The sequence below is a fragment of the Patella vulgata genome, chromosome 6 (assembly GCF_932274485.2).
Source record: "Patella vulgata chromosome 6, xgPatVulg1.2, whole genome shotgun sequence".
NCBI classification, from domain to species: Eukaryota; Metazoa; Mollusca; class Gastropoda; family Patellidae; genus Patella; species Patella vulgata.
In genome coordinates, this window is record NC_065884.2 from 26171114 (window position 1) to 26194796 (window position 23683).

General features: G+C 36.0%; 2 protein-coding genes across 2 annotated transcripts; both read left to right on the forward strand.

The window, feature by feature from the left end:
- The first annotated feature begins 12277 nt into the window (after positions 1 to 12277).
- LOC126823777 (protein zntD) lies at positions 12278 to 14953 on the forward strand. Its single transcript, XM_050552752.2, has 2 exons — positions 12278 to 12403; positions 12947 to 14953. Exon 2 carries the CDS (start codon positions 13125 to 13127, stop codon positions 14274 to 14276), a length of 1152 nt encoding a protein of 383 aa, XP_050408709.2. The 5' UTR covers positions 12278 to 12403; positions 12947 to 13124; the 3' UTR covers positions 14277 to 14953.
- A 1138-nt stretch (positions 14954 to 16091) lies between these two features.
- LOC126823776 (zinc transporter ZIP1) lies at positions 16092 to 20849 on the forward strand. The gene is made up of 2 exons (XM_050552751.2): positions 16092 to 16507; positions 18170 to 20849. The coding sequence occupies exon 2, from the start codon at positions 18294 to 18296 to the stop codon at positions 19464 to 19466; it is 1173 nt and encodes a 390-aa protein (XP_050408708.2). The 5' UTR covers positions 16092 to 16507; positions 18170 to 18293; the 3' UTR covers positions 19467 to 20849.
- Positions 20850 to 23683: the final 2834 nt, after the last annotated feature.

Genomic DNA, 23683 nt, shown 5'->3' on the forward strand with positions numbered 1-23683 from the left:
AGATAAATTTGTTCAGTAAATTAACATGGTTTCTTTTAATATGTGTGGGGGAAATGAAATGAAATGGGGTTTAACGTCCTACTGTTCTGCTCCGACTCTGCTAATGAATACGGGATGTGTGGGGGATCCCCGGTGGCTAAGTGGGTAAGACGTGTGTTCGATCCCTGCATTGGCCCAGATTTTCCGACATGGTTTTCCCTTGTCAGTGGTGCAGAAAGGGGGGCCTGACAAAGACAGCTGTCTAGTGGTTCGGATGGGACGAAAAAGAGGTCCCGTGTATACATTGGCGTGCACGTAAAAGATCCCTTGGCAGTTGGAATTCGATATAAGAGAAGGCCATAGTGCCGCTGTTCGAGCAAAATATCCCTCATAGCACACTGTATAGCGTATGCCCAGTTGGAGCAGAACAGTAGGACGCTAAACTCCATTCCATTTTATTTCATTTCATTTTTATATCTCTGGATAAAACCAATGTGAATGATTCTCCATTTATACAAAATATATTATAAATGTGATTGTTTCTCCATATATAGAAAATATATTTCATTGTGAATGCATTTCGGTTTCCAATTTTTCAAGTTAATGTTATATCAAGGGAAATAACTCTATACTATAACGGTAATACTGCAGACCACATTGTATTTTCATCTTTACATTTTGTATGTTCAGTCCCAAATATATTTCAAATTATCGATCGGATAGCAACAATGTGGTCCAATATAGCCTGACGCCCAAACAACTAATCAATCGTCGCAGGGTATGAGGGCCTCGCCTTCCCGGAGAAATTTTTGAAAATTTAACCGCCGTAAATGCGTTTTTCTGTTGTTTTTTTTTTCTTTTTTTTTCGTAAGTTAAGCAACTCCAAAGTTGTCCATTGGTTTTGTAACCGAAATCTCACTTTATGCCGACCTGAACTCCAACCATCCAATCCGACTGTTGCAGCTGCATTCACAAATAATAATCGATGTCAGAAAAATGTCGCACAACTTAGAGTACCTCCCGACATAATGTTTTAAACCATAGTCAATTCAGTACAGATTCGTAGTATTTTATAAAAAGAAAAGTAAAATTATAGTGTTTCACTTTCACTTTACCCGTCTGCCCGAAAAGTCAGATTGTCCAAAAGATAAGGCACGAGGACAGCTGTTTGCTACTACATAGGCAAGTATAATTTAAAACGGGCGTTTTTAGTAGACAATCATATCTTAATTCTTAGCCTTTTACATTTTTAGAAGTGTGATGAACAGACGAATCTGCAATCACAGTTATGGGGAAAAAATTCAAAGTAACTGGTCCCTGGAATTATGCAAATAAATCAAGATTACGACCTGAGTAGGTAAATGATAGATCGGCAGTAAAAGGTTTTAACCTTTTAAACAATACCCGATTCCTTTATATATTACAGTGATGTGTTAATGGTAAAATTATTTTAACTTTGCTCCACCGTCTCTCCATATCACTATGAAATTATCATTTGGTGTCAAAATGTTCAGTCTGAGGCAATATTTTGATGAATTCAAAATATAACATGTAATTAGGGAACTGCGCTCTTCATTCGAATCCTACTGTGGGCCTAGAATAAATTCTGGGTTTCTCATGTTCGATTCTTACTTTTCTTGGGGAACGTCTGTGGGATTGGCATTGGAAGTTTGTCTAATCGTTTGGATAGGGCGAAAAACCGACATCCACCAGTGCCACATTGCTGTGTACGTAAGAAAGTCCTCAAATGATTCTTGCACATTCCGGATGTATTAGCTCTCGGGCGCAGCTCGAATGTAGTTGGAACACAGTTTGGAATATTTAGTTAGAATGTTAGAATGCAGCCAGAATATTTAGAATGCTTTGCGAATGCGGTTCGATGGCATCCAAATACCGCCCAAGGTCTGGTTGGAAGGTCTCTCGAATGCTATACGAATTCACCTCGTATGTAGCCAGAATGCTCACAGAATGGCCCCCGAATACCAATTTAAACGGAATGCAGCTCGAATACTTAGAACGAGCTTCGAATGCACTTAGAATGTAAGACGAATAGGTTCCGCCAACAATCGAGATGCATTCGAGGTGCATTCCGACTTATTAGTGGCACATTCGGAACATTTTGGCGGTATTTGAAGTGGCTTAGCGTTTCGATTATCCCTCGAATGAGATCAAAACATTTTGAAAGCTGCTGGAATGCCGTAAGAATATTTAGAATGCAGCCAGAGTGCATTCAGAATTCACTTCGAATGCCGTTCGATATTTCTCCACTTCGAATGCCCCTAGAAAGTTTCGAACATGAGCAAAACATTCTGGTCGGCCACAAGATTGGGTGTGGGTGTGTGTGTATGGGGGGGGGGGGCTAATGGTTAGCGCGTGTGCGCTGTATCATAAGGTCTGTCATTGAATCAACTGGCGTGGTTTCGATTCCCCGGTTGTACGTAAAAAGGAGTAGGGTCGCCTGTTCAACCTCGTGGGTTTTCTTCGAGTCCCCCGGTTTTCCTCCCACTGCTAAAGACCCCTACGCACAAGCAAATTATTAAAATAAAGTTGAACCATATGTTAGTCCCAAAATGACCTAGCTTGTGTCGAGTGGACGTTAACACACACACACCCCTCCCCTCTCTTTCTCTCTCTCTCTCTCTCTCTCTCATTCCGACGGCTCATTCCGCCTCCCGCTAGACCCTAGTGTGACTAGGGCTTTTATACAATTTCTGGTTTTTGGTAGCACTGTCCTATTAATTTACATAAATGGATGGTTTTCTGGTAGTATGGGTTAGTAAATTGTTAGTACTGACCATCCATTTTGTAGTACATTTTGTTTTTCAAGATTTCCGTAAATTAACTTTTTTTTGGTTTATATAACTGAAGCATTCTGTCAATTTTTCACAGTAATGTGATAGTATTGTGTTAATATTTGGTATTTCGTTTGCCCTTATGGGGGAATAGCTACAAATATAACACTGTCTGAGGCTATTCTTATTGTAATAGGTATTGCAATAATATAATCAATTAAAGCTCCAACATGTCAGAATAGCAGTTAAAAAGAGAGTTTAAGACGGTAATCAATCAGCATTGGTTTATAATGATTTCACATCGTCATTCTCTTAGATAAATCATTATCTTCCATTTTACAGTATGTATCTTTCTTGGCACTAATCGATGACTGAGTATGCAAATGTTACATGTCCAGTTTTGGTCAAAATGATATTTTGACCTTTTCGACTAGCATAAACATGCGCCCTTCTACTGTGTAAATGCTGTTAGTCCAGATTAATTAGAGTATCATGTTATTGCCATGAAAAGATATAGCACATGTCCCCATTCAGCAAAAGTTTAGTATGCAAAAGTGATATTTGTGGACATGTTACTTTTGTCTACTGAAAGCTCATAACACTAAACAGGAACCAGTGGACATATCGCCTACAAAACACGTTGTCAGGGGTCTAAACATTAAAGTTTGTGTAAATGTATTTTTAAAATGGATCCAAAATACAGTTTATTTGATGTATTGGACATGCTAGAGGATGAACCTACATGTGAAGAAGATTTTGAACAAGAAATTGAAATTACTTTACAACCAGCAGAAGAAGTTATTGTGCAAAGTTTAAATTTAATCAATAGTTCAAACATCATCAACACTGACGAAGAAACTGAAATTGCTGAAGAAGGAATAGATGATCCTCTTGATGTTACGTACAATCCTGGGTCAGAAAGTAGTAGTGAGAATGGTGAAGAAAATGGGCAGGTTAATTCTAAATTAAGTGCTGATACTGTAGACGCAGAACCTGTTGTAACTTTACCTGTGCAGCACGGAGGTGAGACTACAGAGAAAAATCAAATGAGACCTTCAAGAAAACGGAAAAAGAGACCCCGATTTATGGAAGTGCAACATTCGTCATACCAATAGGATATCCGGAAAATCTTACACTACAAGAAAATGTAAACGTATTGAGGGGAAGAAACCACAGCCGTTAACTGTGAGAAATGTAGTTATAATTGTTCTTATAATTTTCCAGAATCTAAAAGAGAACAAATATGTGAGGAGTTTTATCGACTAGCTGACGTAAGGCGACAGAAAGATTTTATTTGTCATTGGGTCAGAATTCTGCAAGTAGAGCGAAGAAGTAGAAAGAATGTTCAACTGAAGGGAAAAAGTAAAAACTGTGTGTATTATTTTATTAAAGAAAATGAGAAGAAACGGGTCTGTAAAAAATATTTTCTTACCACACTCCATATAAGTAATTCATTTGTTGAAAGTTCAATCGCTTCTACAGATGCTTCAGGTTCCTATAGTGGGGATGATAAACGTAAAAATCGACAGCCACCAACTACGACAGATGATCAAGCCCTTAACACATCAGGAACACATCAACTCTTTTCCAAGAGTCGAGTCCCACTATAGTTGTAAACATACAAAATCAGAATATTTGAAAAGCGATCTATCCGTAAGTAAAATGTATTGGCTTTATGTCAATGATTTTTGTAAAAGAAAACAAATTGAAAAGCCTGTTAAAGAGCATAAATATAGAAATATTTTTATGAATAATTTCATCCTCCGTTTTTTTAAGCCTAAAAAGGACCAATGTACGATGTGCAATGCTTTTTATATTGTTGTTGGTGAGGATAAAGAGACTATGCGAAGAAACTGGGACAATCACAAGCTTAGAGGAAAAGAATCACTGGATGGTAAAGCAGAAGACAAAGAAAGGTCTAAAGTTGATAGGTCATTTGTTGCGGCTTCATTTGATTTACAGGCTGTCCTTAATCTACCTCATGCTGGAGATGCTCAAATCTTTTACAAACGAAAGTTGAGTCTTTACAATTTCACAATTTATGATGCTGCAACTGCTGATGGATATTGTTACGTCTGGGATGAGACGGGAGGACAGAGAGGCTCATCGGAGATAGGGTCTGCACTACTTCACTATCTGGATTCACTTGGAAATCATGTTAAACACGTTTCTACATTTTCAGATACCTGTTCTGGACAGAACAGAAATCAGTACGTTTCCGCTGCAATGCTATATGCAGTCCAGAAAAACCCAAATCTTGAAACTGTGGATCTAAAGTTTATGGAATCCGGACACAGTTTTATGGAGGTCGACTCCATGCATTATGTAATCGAGCGAGCTGCTAAACACCAAGTTCTTTATACACCAAATGAGTGGGAAGTTCTAATGCGAAGTGCTAGACGTTCTCCAAGACCTTATAAAGTGTATCATTTGGATCATACAAGCTTTTATAACTTGAAAGATTTGGCTCAAAATATTATTAAAAACAGAACAACGTCTGCAGAAGGAGACAAGATAAACTGGTTAAAAATCAAAATAATGGTTACGGTTCCTAAACACCCACCCATACACGATTCAATTCAAATACAATCTTTCAGATCCAGAATTTGAATTACTAAATGTAGCTGTACAGAGAGGTAATAGAACAAATATAGACAGCATCCCTCTTAAGAAGGCTTATAAATCTTTCTTGCCAATATCTGATGTCTCTTCTTAAGACAAGAGTTGTGACTTCAACATACGAGCACTTTTACCAGAGCTTGACAGTATCAAACCGCCAGCTTGTTCCATCAACTGATGAAGAAAACGAAATCTTGGACTAAGAGTAATATTATCAGATTTCCTGTGTTATGTTAGTTTAATCTTCGAATTCTAACGGTTGACATTATCATTATCAATGTGTTTTGAATTTTTTTTTTTGATTCCAAAATAAATCAGATCGCCTGGGTGCTCTTGACTTTTTTTGTTTGTTAAAATTCTTACATTTTATTATGTGTACTTTGTTCATTTTGATTTGGCTGATAAATGTTATTTGATAGTCTTTAATTTGGTATATTTTTAGTTGTACAACTGACCAGAGTACTTTTGCATACTAAATAAACATCTTGTCATTACATGACAGAGTTCACAATAGCTCAATATTTCTTAAAATTGAACTCATTCCTGTGCATATTATATAACTAACATGGCATTATGTCCATCAAAATGTGGACCTGTTTTAAAAGTTCAATTTGCATAAACGATATGTCCATATGGAACCAATTTGCCAGAAGTCAGGAACCAATTTCATTCAAATGATCATCTCGATTTGTGTAGTACCAACCAATATATAACATATATATATAGTATATCATGTTCGGATAATTCCCTGATCTGAAATAGGAATTCAAAAGTTTAAAATGCGATTTTCTCGAAACAAGAAAAATTGACATGTAATATATGCATACTCAACCATCTCCCTGTTTCTATTATTTCTTCAGTATATTATTGTCTGTTATTTCTGAGATCACAAATATTCGATACAAATCGTTCAAATAATATAAATATAATGAAGTATGTTCTTGTTTGTTCTTATTTATTATGGTGTGAATTCCGTACATAATTTGTCTATTAAATGGTTCAATCTTCGGGCCTGGTTTCCACTTGCCAGGTGCTGGTGCTTATTTGTTTGCATATTGGTTGCCAGAATATTTAACGTCCTGACACCTGGGTGAACTATAATACATTTATGTCGTTGACCATCTTGTGCACCTTTTTTGCAGAAAATTGTCCACACTTTGTGTCGGCGCAATAGAGGCTACACCATTTTTGCTGTTTGTAATGCTTGTCAGCACGATAGAGGACAGAGGTTTCGTGGAACTTTTCTGAACATTTTAGGAAACCTGCATTATAATACAAAGACCACTATTTCTTTTTTAAAAAAAAACCCAATTACTATCTATGCAGATTTTGGAGAATACTAGGTACAAAAATGACGTCAGAGCCTATAGATTGCTTTGAGCGGGCATATCAAAATATCAAGATGGACAGCCCTCTTCAAAGCCAAACCAAGAAATGTCATGGATTTAACATTAAATGACTTACAAGATCGACATCTTGATTGTCTTAAAGTAATCTCACATCATAAAAAGACCCACCCCTTAGAAACAAATGTGGGTAGTTACTATCAATTGTAAAAATAAATATCGTGTCTTAAGAGTTTAGTATTTCTTACTTGTGACACTCTTTAGCATCCCTTCGTTCACCGTACATTTGAATCTAGCATTAATAATTCAGATCGCCCTCGAGACCATAAATTATTTATTCATTTAATTAACTAAATAATTAATTTTTGTATCACATCCTATGGAGTGCTGCACCCTGGCGATTTAAGTTTGTTAATTAGTTAAACGAGAGTAGAAAAAAATATGTAATATCCGTTTATTCTTTTCATATAGATTAACAATTCATGAATGTGGTAGATATTTAAATATATCTTTGCGTTCTAAAATGAAATCCGTGGAGCCGGCAAATATAAATGAAAGAGTCTTGGGGTTTGGTCTATAGTCTAGAGCTCTATCTAGCCGGTCACCTCTGGCTTGCGAGCTCGTGGTTTCGATCTCTGGTTTAAGCGCTTGTGGTTTGGAGACAGCGCTACCGTCGCAAACTTGTGATTTACTTCGAATACTCCATGATTTTCTCCCTTAGGAAACACCCCTGTGGAATATACTAATATAAGACCACTTGTCTGCGATATCCCCATCGGTGTAAGCGGACGTTAATCCCCACGAATTGAGTCTCATACCTTTAGATAATTTGTACATGTTTAATTGATGTTGTAAATCTAAAACAAAGCGATGTCGATCAGTCTCTTCTTAATATCAAAGGTTAATCGGAAGTTGAAGACGTGACATGCTCGGAAGCTATAAGGATTAATTCAGCTAACAAGATACGAAACGATGTCTTATTACAAGCTTACGTGACGTTAGAATGGCGGAAATGTTGAAGATTAGGGAAATATGTTTTCAAAGAAAAGGGATAGTCTGCTACAAAATCTGTTCTGGTAATAAGAATATTATCAAACAGACACAATTTTTCATCTTCGGTGACTTGTCTCTTTAAACCATGCAAATTCATTAGTGTTAATATGACACGTAATGGTTGACTTGTTAACTTTTAAATAACAACTTAGACAACAAAAATACAGGAAGTGATTAGAAACAATCATGTAAAAAGACAAATTTGTAAAAACAAAGGCTATTCTTATCTGAAAAAAAACTGATTTATACTTTTTTGACTGATATAATTAAAATAAGAGGTTAATTACAACTTGAATACTTCATCAATACACTCCTATCTACAACAATATACAGCAATACAGCAAGTGTTTAAAGGGTAATGTTTAGGTTAAGTAAATGTGATAATATATTACATGTATTTGCATGTAAGTAAGTTTAAATATGCATTATGCTAAACTGCTTATTGCAGGTATTTTTATGCCATAAATGTTATATAAATTATTAATTAGACATTAATTAACTATGCCAGCGAATGGCTCCGATAAATAAAAGATTTGAATACGTTTTGCCGTTGATGAAATAACCGTAAAAATGGATAATGGAGACTATTCATTATCGTAACAACGGTAGAAATGGCAGTAGAGGCTACAGTGTTATTGTATTGTCGATAACTAGGCTCAGGCTGAAGTAATTTGACTGAAATTTGCAACATATTCCCTTTTCATTATCTATGTTTCAACTATTATAGCGAAACCTAATATCTAATATCTAATATTACGTAATGCCCCTTTAATAAATGAATATATAATATAAAAAAAATGATAGTTAATTCCTGAATAATGCTAATTTATCACGAAATCTTAACAACACAACTGCCTAAGACTTCGTGATAGGTCCTTTTCTTATAAACACAAAGATAGACCCAGGGCAGTACCTTGAGGAGTACCTACTGCATTTTATTCATGTTCACATTAAATTTTGTAAAGTGAGCTTATTGTGGGGTTAGCAATGAACATACCCTATTTTAGCAGAAAGGCGTCAATTTCAAAGGTCAAATAACTCTATATAGTCTTAAAGATTCGTACAATACCTTTAAATGTCAATATGCTAATGGCTGTAACATAAAATGATCACGTTTTCTCACTGTTCACATATATACATACACCTCTATTTACACAAATATCCGGGTCTAGCCTCATAATGGACGACTGTGTAAAATATAGGTGCTTAGATAGAAAGATGTACCTAGACTCTCTTCAGTCGCGCATTCCGTTAATAGTCTTCATAACTTATGAAGAGAAAGGGCATTCCAACCAGGCTAATGTAATGACAATGTACGGTGTTCGAGAATGGTCTAGTTTAATATTAATATACATTCAAACCAGGCAAGCGTAATGTTTGACGTTAGAGAGTGGTCTAGTTTAATATTTTAATATTAATATAAAATCAAACCAGACTAGCATAATGTACGACGTTCTAGAGAGGTCTAGTTTAACATTAATAACATCAATGCATTCAAACCAGACTAGCATAATGTACGACGTTCGAGTGTGGTTTAGTTTAACACTAATGCTGAACTCTTTTGATTTAGATTTACTTCTTATAGTACGAAACAAAATTAAAGATAACGTGATCGCCAAATCGAAAAATAAATGCCCTGGGTTATTTCTTTTATATATCGAAATCATAAAAGTTAATATGAATGTATTTGCTGCAAATTGAAATAAATGATTGGACGATTTCTTATTATTGAAATATATCAAGATTACGTGCTTCTGTTTCATATTTTGAAATTAAATTTAACAAGATAAATATTTTTATTGGCGTGTGTTTTATTTTTTTCTGAATCTTGTGTTTATTAATAGAAAGGTGTGTTTCATCGGGCGTATTCCTCTACAGTAAAAAAAATAAATATATTTAATTAAATATCATTTGCTTCGGGACATTTTTTTAGAAACTTTTGCTTTGCTATAAGGACATGTTGACGCGCTCATCTAGTACTAATATTGGAGCAGAGGGTCATGTGGCCAAATGGTTCAACTGCTGCGCTTTAGACGTTGAGATCTGTCATCGATTCAATCGTCGTGGTTTCTTTTCCACTTTTGTACGTGACATACAAAGGGATGGCCTGTAGTTTTTATTCTGGGAGCGCCAGTTTTCTTCCACTGCAAAAGTATTATATTTTGAATAAGTAGACGAACGTAATATATTTTTAATAAGTAAACGCTCTCTCTCTCTCTCTCTCTCTCGCTCTTTCGAATAGGCCTGGCTGTACGGTAGGATATTAATCTTATGTGAAAATTTTGCCTTCAAGAAACTTAGCAGTGTTTAAACATTTTTAAGAATACGTTAACATCAAGCAGTTACGCCAATCTCCCGGGGTGGTTGTCAAATAAACTGGTATTATTCTGTAGTCGATGGTTATTCTATTGAGTAAATAATCCATAAACTCAGATAACTAGACTATAGATTATCTTAAATTGAGTTTAATCAATAAATTGGGATTTATCAGTAAGAATAAATCATGTATATTTCATTACTTTAATCAATAAATCTAAAAAAACCCGACATTTTTAATATCTAGTAAATAAATAAATTATTTTCAAACTAATATAATCGGATGTTGCTAGTAACAAGTAAATGGCCATTTTTATACGCCCATATTTCAAATGTGTGCGTATTATGTCGTCACTAATGTCTGTCGGTCCGTCTGTCAACAACTGGCTTGTTAATGCGATAGAGGCTACAGTTTTTAATTTTAAAAAATATCTAATTGGGGATGAAACATTGCCTATCGTTATTATTTAATTTAGAATAAAATTATTTCAAATTTGTCGCGAAATAAGATTATTACGAAAAAAGTTTTAATGTTTTAACATTGTTATAATACATATCTTCAGCCAGAGGCCGTTTGCAAACTTAATCCGGCCATTCTTTGCTTTGAACTAAAGTTCTTACAAAACACGTCTCAATAACATATAACAATATTGCTACAAGAACGGACGTTGAAGCAAAAAAGGCAGCATTCTCAAAATGTTATATATTAATTTGCTTAAATATACCATTTATTAAGGGTAGCATTCTCCATAATATACAAAAAGAAAAATTACCACAACACCCCTATTTGAATATAGTGTTTGATTTGATATTTTAGCTCTTTTACGTTGTGAAAGGTGTCTAATCTCCCTGAACAATCTCGGGGAAACACTGAACCATCAAAATTCTGCACTGGTTGATCCCAGATATGTTTAATTGAGCTCAGGTTAGGGCTTCTGGTTGACAGTGGCCTTGTGAGAAGATGATGATTGTCAAAGATATCTCTTTGGTACCGTTGGCCATTGATATCACCTCTAACTGTGGAAGCTTACAGTCATATGAAAGTCAACCCCATAATGTACATATGCCATGTTCCTACTTCGCCAAACCCGTGCTCTACCATCCGTCATAAACACGAGAACGCCACTTTACTCAGATAAGTGATTTTTTTCGCCACGACGCCATGTTCCAATGCTGACGTGCTCGATACCATTTTAGTCGTACAGCTTTATGGTCACGTGACAAGATAGGGCGTCTGATAGAGGTCTTTTGGCTTCAAATCCAGACGATATGAGCCAATTACGAACAGTTACATAGGACATGGTAATTCAGCATAGTGCTTTGCATGGCGCAAAAAGATGACGTCGCACGTGTCTCAGTAGTGCTGCATCTTCCCTTACGGTCTATCACAACGTTGGCGGTCCTTTATGCCATTAGTATGTTGATGTTTTTGCAGTAATCCACTTATTGTCAAGGGATTGGACTTAATTGCCATACAATCTGCCATCATTCCCCGCGTCATAAACTTGTTGTAGTGAATTGTCGATATCCAGATCACATTGTGAAATACAGACAGTGAACATATTGATTTTAAAACTTTTCTGACTTCCCAAACATGCTTTTATGACGCAGGGGGTTCCTGCTTTCCAAGTGTCGTAGTTATGTTACATGCTTCACTGACAATATGCAGGACAATAATATGCTTCAAAATTTTCATTTTATTTTCGCATATATTTATTTAAGTAATAAATTTCTCTTGACATTTTCGACTAAATTAAAAAACTATTAGAAAAATGGCATATTACAAACTGTCGTAGGAACTCTTGTAATAAATCTTACACAAACATGGATTTGTATAGTATAATACGTTTAGTTTAAAATAATGGGATGGCATAGTACAACGATATCAGTATCGCCATAATAACATAATATAATGGTTTGCCACAACAGTAAACTTATGAGTGGAGTAAACTGTGAACATGTCTTAATACTAAACACGCTGACGATTCTGATGCGTGCTGTGTAACCACACTTAAGGCTTTTTACTTATCTTAAAGTCATGTGAATCGCTCATTTTTTTTAGCATTATGACATTGTTAGTTTCGTTCTTACTTGTCATTCACAAGTTTTCTTTTGTTGTTGAACAATACACGGAATAATTTATTTAAAAATGTAGCCACAATTTATTTAATTGCAATTTGGTGGGAATATTACCAGTGTCAAACAGTATTCGAGGATAAGTTTTACTTTGTAGAATAATTATTACTGATATTTATATACATTTATTTATAAATATTAAATAATTATTACTGATATTGTGTAAGTATTCTGTATTTATTTAACTTTAATAATTATTACTTATATTGCCCAACAAACTTCTTATTTTTGAAGTCTTAGACATAAAGAAATTAGAAAAGGTAGTTTTATCAGGATGTTTTGAGTTTGACTGAACATCGAGCAGAGATTGCATAAACCTATTGAAATTCATAGAGGCATTGCCAATAGAAGAAATGCAGTCAATACAACAAGGGGCTTAAGCATTCCATAAAAAGTTGTTTCTTTTTTTACTTGTGAACCTCCAGATTGAACCCACGCCATCGGCGTTTTACAACCCTGCGTTCTATCTTGACTTTCTTAATGTCCTCATCATACCAGTTTGAAAATGGTATTATGGTGATCTCCTTTTTGTTCTTGTTAAGATCATATAATTCCTTAACACCGTCGGGGGGGGGGGGGGTAGTTAGTAAGTCTGGGGCCAACCAAAGTCTGTTAGATATGTATAATATGTATGTTTCACATTGCAAATTCTATTATCTTTCGGTCATACCATCAATGCTTATACCTGGAATGTTTTCCTTTCAGAAGCAGATATTAAGAAGAAAAAACTAAAGAGCAAGACAAAATGTAGTACATACACACGAACGTAAAAGATAGCGAACTTTATGTTTTGGATTTATGGGGAAATAGAAAAATTGGATAGATTTCGGAGAAACCTACAAATTGCCAGTCTACTAACAACCTGGAACATCAAATATTAAGCATGGAGGCAATTTTAGACGCTAAATTAATTTCTCTGGTTATAGTACTATTGATTTCGTTAATATTAGGGAATCTTCCATATTTGATTATTAAGCGTAGAAAGAGAGTCCAGGGTCTTGGGAGACGAGGGGACATAATCTTATCTGTGTTTAATGCCTTCTCTGGGGGTGTATTTCTAGGAACATCTCTACTCCATCTAATGGATGAAGGCAGAGAGGAACTCGAGGAAGCTTTCAAACTGTACGATCTAGTGGATATGAAATATCCTTTGTTCGATGTAATCGTCGCTGTGGGATTTTTTGCCATCGTATTAGTGGATTTTGTTGCCGAGCTATGTTTGCATGAATCGACTAGCATCACTTTGGAAGTCGAAAACCGTAAGTCAAATGCAACAGTAACCGCTCCAGACGGAGAGGTAAACGGAGCTTTTGTGGATCCAAATACACATCTGTCCGTGAGTACACTATCGTGTGTTGGTATTACTGAAAACCAATCTAAGCACCCCGTAGTTTTTCGCCCTCCTGAATCAAAAGGGGTAACTCTCACTAATCATACGTACAATGGTGATGCTATCATATACAGTGATAACAACAGCAGTGATAATCATAGAGCTCCTTCAATAACAGATGAAGTCGCCAGATCTAACGTTACAAACAATCTCCACCATGCTCATATTGACCAGTTAACTAAAACATCCACCGTACGTGCAGTTTTGTTGCTGATCGCATTGTCCTTCCATACAATTTTTGACGGTCTGGCAATTGGTCTTCAAGACATGGATACCGACGTATGGCAGGTTTTAGCTGCTATCAGTATACACAAAGCTTTGGTAGCATTCTGTCTTGGTCTTCAACTGTTCCAGGCATATACACGACGTTTCCGAACAGCTGCCATTCTTGTCGCACTGTTTTCTATTATGTCCCCCATCGGGATAGGTCTTGGAATTTTGGTGACGTCAGCTAATATAAATGAAGCAGCACAAACTATGACAGCAGCAGTGCTACAAGGAGTGGCGTCTGGAACATTTTTATATGTGACTTTCTTCGAAATATTGAAAGAGGCTTTTACACACGGCCGTGGTATATGGAACATATTTATTGCTGGTGTAGGATTTGCCGCCATGGCCGCTGTAAAACTTTTGGATTCCGATTAAAAGTGCCGTCGTAGTGTAATTTAAAATTGGCCATTTTACATACGCTGGACCTTTGTAACAAAGGTGGTTGACATATTTCTGTAGGTGATAAAAATAGCCAACCTGACAGGCAGCATTCTCGTTCCAAGTCAAATTTACTACATGGGGTTAACACAAATTACGTTACGATATTTGCAAATTACAGTTACAGTTTTAACCAATTTTCTAAATACAGTCGTTATTTTTATCGAATGGTGGATATTAATACAACTGAGTGAACATCTCTGGCATGAAACAAATATATGAAATAGATACTGAATAGGTAGTGGAGTGGCATCAGATGTTTCAGAAAGAATAATCATACTCTGTGTAGAACGCAAGACTCGCCAATATGTGCTAATAAAACATGGGTTTGAAACGAAACAAACATCCGAAGCTAGCAACCTTTGTAAAGTATTGGATTAAAGCTGAACTCTCGGAATAATAAAAAAAATTTTATCGTAAAAACTTTCATGTTTAATGTCATTTTTAATCCAAATGTCTTTGTATATATAAAATAAATACATTTTATAAGTATAGTTCTATATTGATAAATTATACACATACATTATAGCATCTGATGACGCTCGATAAAGAGCAGATAGCCAATTTATGATTTGATGTATATCAGAATGAAGTAAAGTGGTTGATATTTTTAACTTAGTGTATTTTTTTTATTTATTTATGTATTTATCTACCGTAAACATAAAAGTACGCGTACTTTATCTACCTTAATATATATTTATATGGATATCTTTATTCTGAAAAAAAGAAATAAATTTGATATTTCAAATTAAAGATGTTTAACTCATCGTTTAATCAATTGTGTATCAGATCACATGATTACAAGCATACAGACGTTGCGTAAGAGCTGTGTAATTGTATAGATAACGTTTATCAACAACAAAGACGTTCCTAAATGTGAAAATGGGCGAAAATTTTCAACATAATCTCATTGAATAACACATGATTAATGGGGTAGTGCCTAATTTATGCCGAATGATAAGATGAATACAAAACGTTTTGATTTGTTACAATGATAACGAAATCAAATCTGGTTTTATTTCTACAGGGTTAACGTAGTACTTGTTTTTATTTGAACATTTCATTGAGTTATTAGTTTTGATTTATTTGCTGGTTTGTTTTTATTTTATTTATTTTTTTATTTTTTTAGGTATCTTATCGTGTGATTGACTGCACGCGTTAAAAATACAGGTATGTTATATGTGACTGATTAGTATGGAAGCCTCCGCGTTAAATCAGTGCGAAGGCGAAGCCAAAAAGAAGCTACAAATCGTTCTAATCTCATCCTGTTGCGGCATCGCTTCGCTATGCACGAAGGCACAAGGCTAATAGGAAGTGATTCGGCTTCATGGCTTCGCAATTATTATCTCTTGCGTTCTCGTTGTTAACTCTCGACTTCCATACTTTTCTGCTCCATCCTTGCTGTTGAAGACGATTACTGATTAGGACCTTAGCCCTAAGGAAACAGGTTATTGCCATGTCAAGAGGTCGGGTTTGACCTACCACTAATCGAATTGACCCAATCCAACATTTTATTTTAATCTAAACTATAGGTTGTTTGTAGAGTTTAATACCCACTTCTACTGAAGGGTGATATATCGCAGACAGCTAAATTATAGAGATCCATATCATAAGTATATTTATATACTGATAGATTAAAATATTCATAACAAGATGAGTAAAAATTAATTACTGTGATTTAGTATGTACTAAACGAATATCCACTAATAAATTTTTTTTAAAAATTACTGATTGACAGCTGTACACGTAATTAGCTACGTACATGTATATATACCTTGGGGTCACAAAACACGTTAGAATCTAATTACCTCGGCCATTTTTTGCCATAAAGGTCAACTTGTGTGTGGAGTAAACTGTGAACCTGTCTTAATGATAAAGACAGTGATGATTAGGTGCGTGCTGTGCAACGACACTTAAGGCTTTTTACTTATCTTAAAGTCATGTGAATCGCTCCGTCTTTATGTATTATAACACTCTGTGTTTTGTTTCTTACTTGTCATTTACAAGTTTTCTTTTGTTGTTGAACAATACACGGATTAATACATTTGAAAATGTAGCCACGATTCTTTCAATTGCAATTTGGTGGGCATGATTTCCACTGTCAACGAACAACATTGGGGCATTGGTTTTATAGTTTTACATAGTGGAATAATTATTACTGATATTGTGTAAGTATTTTGTATATATTTATTTACTAAGGTAAACCTGTTCTTCCGGATAATAGCTAGAAGTGGCATGGGGTAGGGCATGCTAACCCTCTTTATAAAATATATTATGGCATCACCGATTATTTGTAGAGTTCGGAGGGTTAGCAAATGTTTGTTGTATTCTTGGGACTAGTGACGATGCAAATTGCTTTTAGTCCCAACGTTAACACTATCGCACTGTAGAACTTTAATATTTTCAAGTCAGATATAGTGCTAGAATATGTTTTTTTTCATCTAAAATACCATTGTTACCACACGTCATTTATGTGACTCATAAAAGGTATATATGTATCCCAGCAATGGGTTGTCGGAGTTGAATACATTCTAATTTGAATATTGATAACATTGTTACCACACGTTATTTATGCGACCCATAAGAGGTATATATCCCCGTAATGAGTTGTCCGAGTATAATAAATCAATGTTACGAATTATTGGCAGAAACATTATGTATGAAAAGAAAACGGATTAAATATAAAACTTGAGTTATATAAGTTACTTAACAACTCTGTAATGTGTTCGTAGTGTTATCTAGAAATAGCTTTCGGAAGATAACGTGCCTGTGTACTTTAGATGTCAGGGGCGGTTCAAAGTGGGGGGGGGGGGGGTTCTGTTACATAAAAAATTTGTAAAATTAAAATTTTTATGAGAAATATGTCACGGTCGTGTGCTTTATCCTTTATCATCATATGGTGGGATGGGAGTGGTATTCAAAGTGCTAAGTAATGATATGTGATACCACAATTAATGGGGGATCACGTGGCTAAGTGGGTAAGAAGCTGTATGGCGTATGCCCGTCTTCATTAGCCCAGTTCGGAGCAGAACAGTAGGACGTTAAAACCCATTTCATTTTCCACAATTAATGCTTTGCATCAATGAAATTGAATCACAATGTCCTGGTATTAATTCATAATAAAAACGGGGTGTTGGATGTATATACGCCAAAATGACGATAGTAGCCATGTATTTCTCAAAAAGTTTCAAGGACGGGGGACCCACTCCCCAAAGATACATTGTCTCAGGTACCGGGCACCCCCCCCCCCCCTCCTGCAAAAATTCCTGGATCCACCCCTGACTGTGCCTTCACATGTTGACTGTCATATTTTGAAAACTTGCTATGTGAAAACGAGATTATGTTTGCTATAACTTAGACCAGATGATCCAGCCACTCGGCTAACAGCCTGACGAGATACCAGGTTGGGGTGGTTGCTATAATATTGGAAAAGAGAAAAATAAAGAGTCGCATTACCGTGGAAGTAAATTTAAATTTATAGTACCACTAATTTTACCTGTAACATACTGACTGGATTTCTTAAATTTATATCTTAAATCTCTTGTGCAATTCATTTATCTAGATGGTGAATTTCTTAAATGTATACCTACAATCTGTCATTAAAGCGGTTGTCAAATCTAGATACAATGTACTTGAAGACTGAGTCTAACATGATATCAGATTGCCCTTATCTCACATGATTCACATGTACTTGACCAACCAAAGTCTGTAAGATATGTATGTTTCACATTGCACATTCTATTATCTTTCGAGTCATACCAACATCACTAATAGCTTTCATGGTTGGTTGTATAAAAGGTACATAAATACGATCTTTTTTTCCCTTTCAGACTATCCAATGGTATAGCGAACGTATCTACAGAGCAAACTAAAACGTCCATCATACATTAGGACAGTTACTACGAGGATAGTTTCGGTAAAATCTACTTTTACTAATATTGTTTAACACCAAATATGGAGGCAATTTTAGTCGCTAAATTGATTTCTCTGATTATAGTGCTAGTGATTTCTTTAATATTAGGAAGTCTCCCATACTTCATTATTAGGCGTAGAAATAGGGCCCAAGGCCTTGGGAGACGAGGGGACATAATCCTATCAGTGTTTAATGCTTTCTCTGGGGGGGTATTTTTGGGAGCATGTCTGCTACATCTCATGGATGAAGGTAGAGAGGAACTCGAGGAAGCCTTCACACTGTACGATCTGGAAGAAATAAAGTATCCTTTGTTCGAAGTAATAGTCGCTGTGGGATTTTTTGCCATTGTGTTGGTGGATTTTGTTGCTGAGCTATGTCTTCACGAATCAACTAGCATCGTTCTGGAAGACGGGAAACCGAAGCAAAATTCAACGGTGACCGCCCCAGACGGAGAGGTAAACGGAGCTTTTATGGATCCAAATGCACACCCGTCTGTGAGTACACTAGCTTACGGTGCTATTACTGAAAACCAATCAAAGCGCCCCGTAGTCGAACAGGCTCCTAGATCAAATGGGATAACTCTAGTTAATCATACGTACACAGGAGATATTAGCACAAACAATAATAACAACAACAGTGATAATCATACAGCTCATCCAAGAACGGGGGAAGTTGTTACCCCTAACGTAACAAATATTCTCCATCATGCACATAACCATGAGCATGGTCATGACTTTGACCAGTTAGCAAAAACATCCACCGTACGTGCAGTTTTGTTGCTGGTCGCATTGTCCTTCCATACAATTTTTGACGGTTTGGCAATTGGTCTTCAAGACATGGATACCGACGTGTGGCAGGTTTTAGCTGCTATCAGTATACACAAAGCTTTGGTAGCATTCTGTCTTGGTCTTCAACTGTTCCAGGCATATACACGACGTTTCCGAACAGCTGCAATTCTTGTCGCACTGTTTTCTATTATGTCCCCAATCGGGATAGGTCTTGGAATTTTGGTTACGTCAGCTAATATAAATGAAGCAGCACAAACTATGACAGCAGCAGTGCTACAAGGAGTCGCGTCTGGAACATTTCTATATGTGACTTTCTTCGAAATATTGAAAGAGGCTTTTACACACGGGCGTGGTATATGGAACATATTTATTGCTGGTGTAGGATTTGCCACTATGGCCGCTGTGAAACTTTTGGATTCGGATTAAAAGTGCTGTGGTTAGTTTAAAAATTGACACTGTTTTCACCCGGTAAACCTATACATAGCGTTATGTTGCACCTTTTTTATAATTGGCTCTATTTATAAAATGAAGTCTACTGGCAATTCTGAGACGTTGATAATTGTTTTCTGTGAGTTAAATAATGGATATTTAAATCGATGATATTTTAAGAAGCAGCTGGTCTGACTGATCTCACGGCAGTGAAGAAGTGTGCGTTTCAGAAAGAATAAGCATACTCTGTTTTGAACACAATATTAGCCAATACTATGCTAATAAATGTTTTTTTATATTGTTTTATACCAAGGCTAACAACAATTGTAAAGTATTGGAGTAAATCCAGGATTAATGTAACTATATTTATTGCAAACAATGATACTGTTTTAATAGAACGAAAACATGTAAATATATATTATTATTGTACTTTTATGTCTTCATGATGTTTAATTTTATGTTCTAATTTATCAGAACGACGTTTGATGAGATAAACATATTTTGTATGTATATTTATATTTTGATAAAAATTAATATACAATGTACATATAGATTTGATATTTTAAAATAGATTAAAAGATGTTTAACTCATCGATAAATAACTTTTGATTAGATAAATATATTTTAGAAGTAAATTTTTATATTTTTATATTAATAAAATTAATATACATTAAAATACATTTATATTGAATATTTTACAACAGATTATATTAAAGATATGTTCAAACAACAAACAACGACGAATGAATGAAACGTCTGACTTTTCTACACCTACCGGTCTAAAGAAATGAAATGAAATGGGGTTTAACGTCCTACTGTTCTGCTCCTATACTGGGCTAATGAAGACGGGCATACGCCATACAGTGTGCTATGAGGGAAATTTTGCCCGGGCAGCGGCACTATCGCCTACTCTTATATCGAATTCCAACTGCCAAGGGATCTTTTACGTGCACGCCAATGTGTACAAGGAACCTCGGTTTTCCGTCTCATCCGAAGGACTAGACAGCTGTCATTGTCAGGCCCTCTGAAGATACACCATACGGTGTGAGGGAAATTTTGCTCGAACAGCATTGAATTCTAACTGTCAAGGGTTATCTTGCGTGCCGCCAACTTGTACGAGGAACCAAGGGGGGGGGGGGTCCATCTGATCGGCTAGGCATAGTCCTTGTTATTCCCTCCGTCCTACATAGCGATAAAATAATCCGATAACGATTATTTCTCTTCCTACTGCGTCAACATTGCGCCTCTTTATTCTAATCTTAACATTGCATTGCTTTTATCTATTTAGGCTTTTATGTTGCTGGGGCATTTCTCAGAATATTACAGTATTTCAAAAAGTGCCCCAAATTAATATTTGTATGAATAAAATGATCTAAAATTGCTATTAGTTGATAATAAAATCAGATCTAATCTTTTTAGAAAGTACGTGTTTATTATTGGAAGCTGTTTGACTGATCAGTATTCAAGCCCTAGGCAAATAGGTAATTTTCGTGTCCAGCAGAATTGAACAAGGTCAAATATTATCGTCACCCTCTGTCCGTTAATCGGTTCGTCAAATCGCGGGAGCCGCTGTAGCTTAGTAAGACACTGGTTCGCTAACTAGGAGTGCCTGACAAGAAATAGTGTCTAGTTGTTTAGATGGGACTAAAAGCCGTGGTCCCGTGTACACATTGGCGTCTATGTTTCAGAACACTGGACAGTTTGGATTCGAAATTAGAATAGCCGTAGTGCCGCTGTCCGGACAAAATTTACCCCATAGCCCACTGTATTCGAATTACTTGTAATCGGTCATCATCGGAGGAGTCGCCACACGGGACAGGGTTTTAGTATATCATCATGTTAATGTGCGTCAGGTTTAATTCTTCAACGAAACCGGACTTTTTCAGCTAAGCATAGACAGAGTTATCTAACGCGTTTGCTTTATATAATAACATTGAATCAAATGACGAGAAATAGGGTCACTTTACCAACCTCGTGAGGTTTCACCGGGTTCTCTTCTTTGCGTGAACTGCCCCAGACAGATACGCACAAGCTTATTAGACGTTAATCCCGAAATGACCTAGTTTGTATTGAGTGGACATTAATTCCATTTCGTTCTCTTTATCTCTGCAAAAGAGGTTATTGTTCCAATTTTTATCGAACGGGCTATATTTAGACGAGTAAAGCATACTCATCTTATCTCAAACAATAAATCTATTTTGTATTGTGGCAGTGTTTATATTAATGTAATTAAAATTGATATGATTTTTCTAGTAAATATAGATACATGTTGATATATGTGTATAGTTTATATAGAGATACAGGAATGTTACCCAACACTTTACTGTCACAAACATTTTCAGACTGGCAGGACGAATTAATTGAAATCTTGAAAATAGTTTTTATCTTTAAAGACATAGGTATATTCTTGTTCACACTTTCCACGAAATCAGAAAATATGGGATAAAATCTACACGTTGTTTCTGGTGGTTTTTAAACACAAATTCAAGTTAAAAGACTGGTTGGGGTAGTAACCGTTTCCATGCCAGACCCTTCAACCTGCACCACTGACTAGGGGAAACTACTTCAATAGACACAGATTTTCTGAATAGATTTTTGGAAATTCCAAGTAGATCTAATAAGCATTTCTGAAGATTTTGGAATTCAATTCCAAATTTTAAACAATTTTCTTTTTAAATGAATTATAAAATACGCCTGTGTGCGTCTAGACCGAAAAATAGCTATATGCTACGAAAGCGTATAATATAGGTCATGGGAATATTAGGTAGTATATTACTTCTATACAGGATGATCTGACTGGATTATCGAGACAAACGAAAATTTGAGAACAAAATTGTTTTGCTATCATTGTTTCAACATTAAAGCCCCGCGTAAGTTAGATTGTCAGTGACAACAAACTGCTATCATAATGACCACATTGGTTTCAGATGTTAGCTTAATATGTTACCTGTCGAAAATACACCCCACTAATGATTCATTTGCAAGGTATTTTAAGGCATTTAAAGTGGTGGGCCTGGGGTAAAAGTGGACGTGAATTGATGCATTCTGGCTTATCTCCCGGATAAAAACACCACCCTCCGCGCTTATCATAAGAGATCGTCGGAATAATAGAGAACAAACACCGTTAAAAATATATATAAAACTAGTGTTTTTGACAATCTTATTCATGATTTCGCTGAAGTCGAAGAAGTCTTTAGGGTGATTATGATGTACATATATGCTGAAGAGATCATGAGGCGAATTGAATTTGATATATCATGAGTCTGCATTTAGCTTCGTGAGACTCGGTTACCAAAGCTTAATAATTGACGTCATCCCCGCAAGCTGCGATAGAGCATGGTTCGCGATATAAGATCTAGACTAGGGTTAAGTGGATTGAGCTTCTAATGAATTCCGAGTGGTTACATTTATATTGAAATGCAATGCAGTGTGCTATGAGGGAAATTTTGCCCGGACATCGGCGCTACGACCTACTCATCGAATTCCAACTGGGTTCTTTTACGTGCACTCGGGTCCTCATTTTTCATCCCAGTTACATTTATAAAACCATATTCATGCACGTTTCGTCGATTCAAACTAGGTCATTTCGGGACTAACACATCATTCAGTTTTATTTCAATCATGTGCTTGTGCGTAAGGGTCTTTAGTAGGAAACTGGAGGACCGGGAGAAATTCCCGAGGTTGGACAGGCGACCCTACGTACAACCGGGGAATCGAAACCACGTCAGTTGACTCAATGACAGACCTTATGATACAGGGCGCACGTGCTAACCATTCGCCCCCCCCCCACCAACAAAAAAAACCGTTTCGAATGGACTTGATGACACAAGTTATTAGTTAAAATAAGTAAAGGATTCATAACTTTCTTCCGTGAAATCCACTGGAAATGGACCTTGAACATAAAATAGTTATTGGCAGTGGCTATTTGCCACATGTGGTAAGCAAGAATGTCAAAATAGCCCTGCGGCTACAGACCACAATTATTAACCGATTTCAATGAAACTTACAGATTATAATAACATTAATAATATCTCAAAATAGCCAAAATTTCGGCCACTTCCGGTTAGCGGTTTCCGAGATATCAGGTTACCACACATTTTATGTGGCACGGCTACAGACCACAATTATCAACCGATTTCAATGAAACGTACAGCTTATAATAACATTAATGATATCTCAAACTAGCCAAAATTTCGGCCACTTCCGGTTAGCGG

Excerpts from the sequence above, each read along its gene's own strand:
- LOC126823777 (XM_050552752.2), top strand. The coding sequence starts at position 13,125 with ATGGAGGCAATTTTAGACGCTAAATTAATTTCTCTGGTTATAGTACTA.
- LOC126823776 (XM_050552751.2), top strand. The coding sequence starts at position 18,294 with ATGGAGGCAATTTTAGTCGCTAAATTGATTTCTCTGATTATAGTGCTA.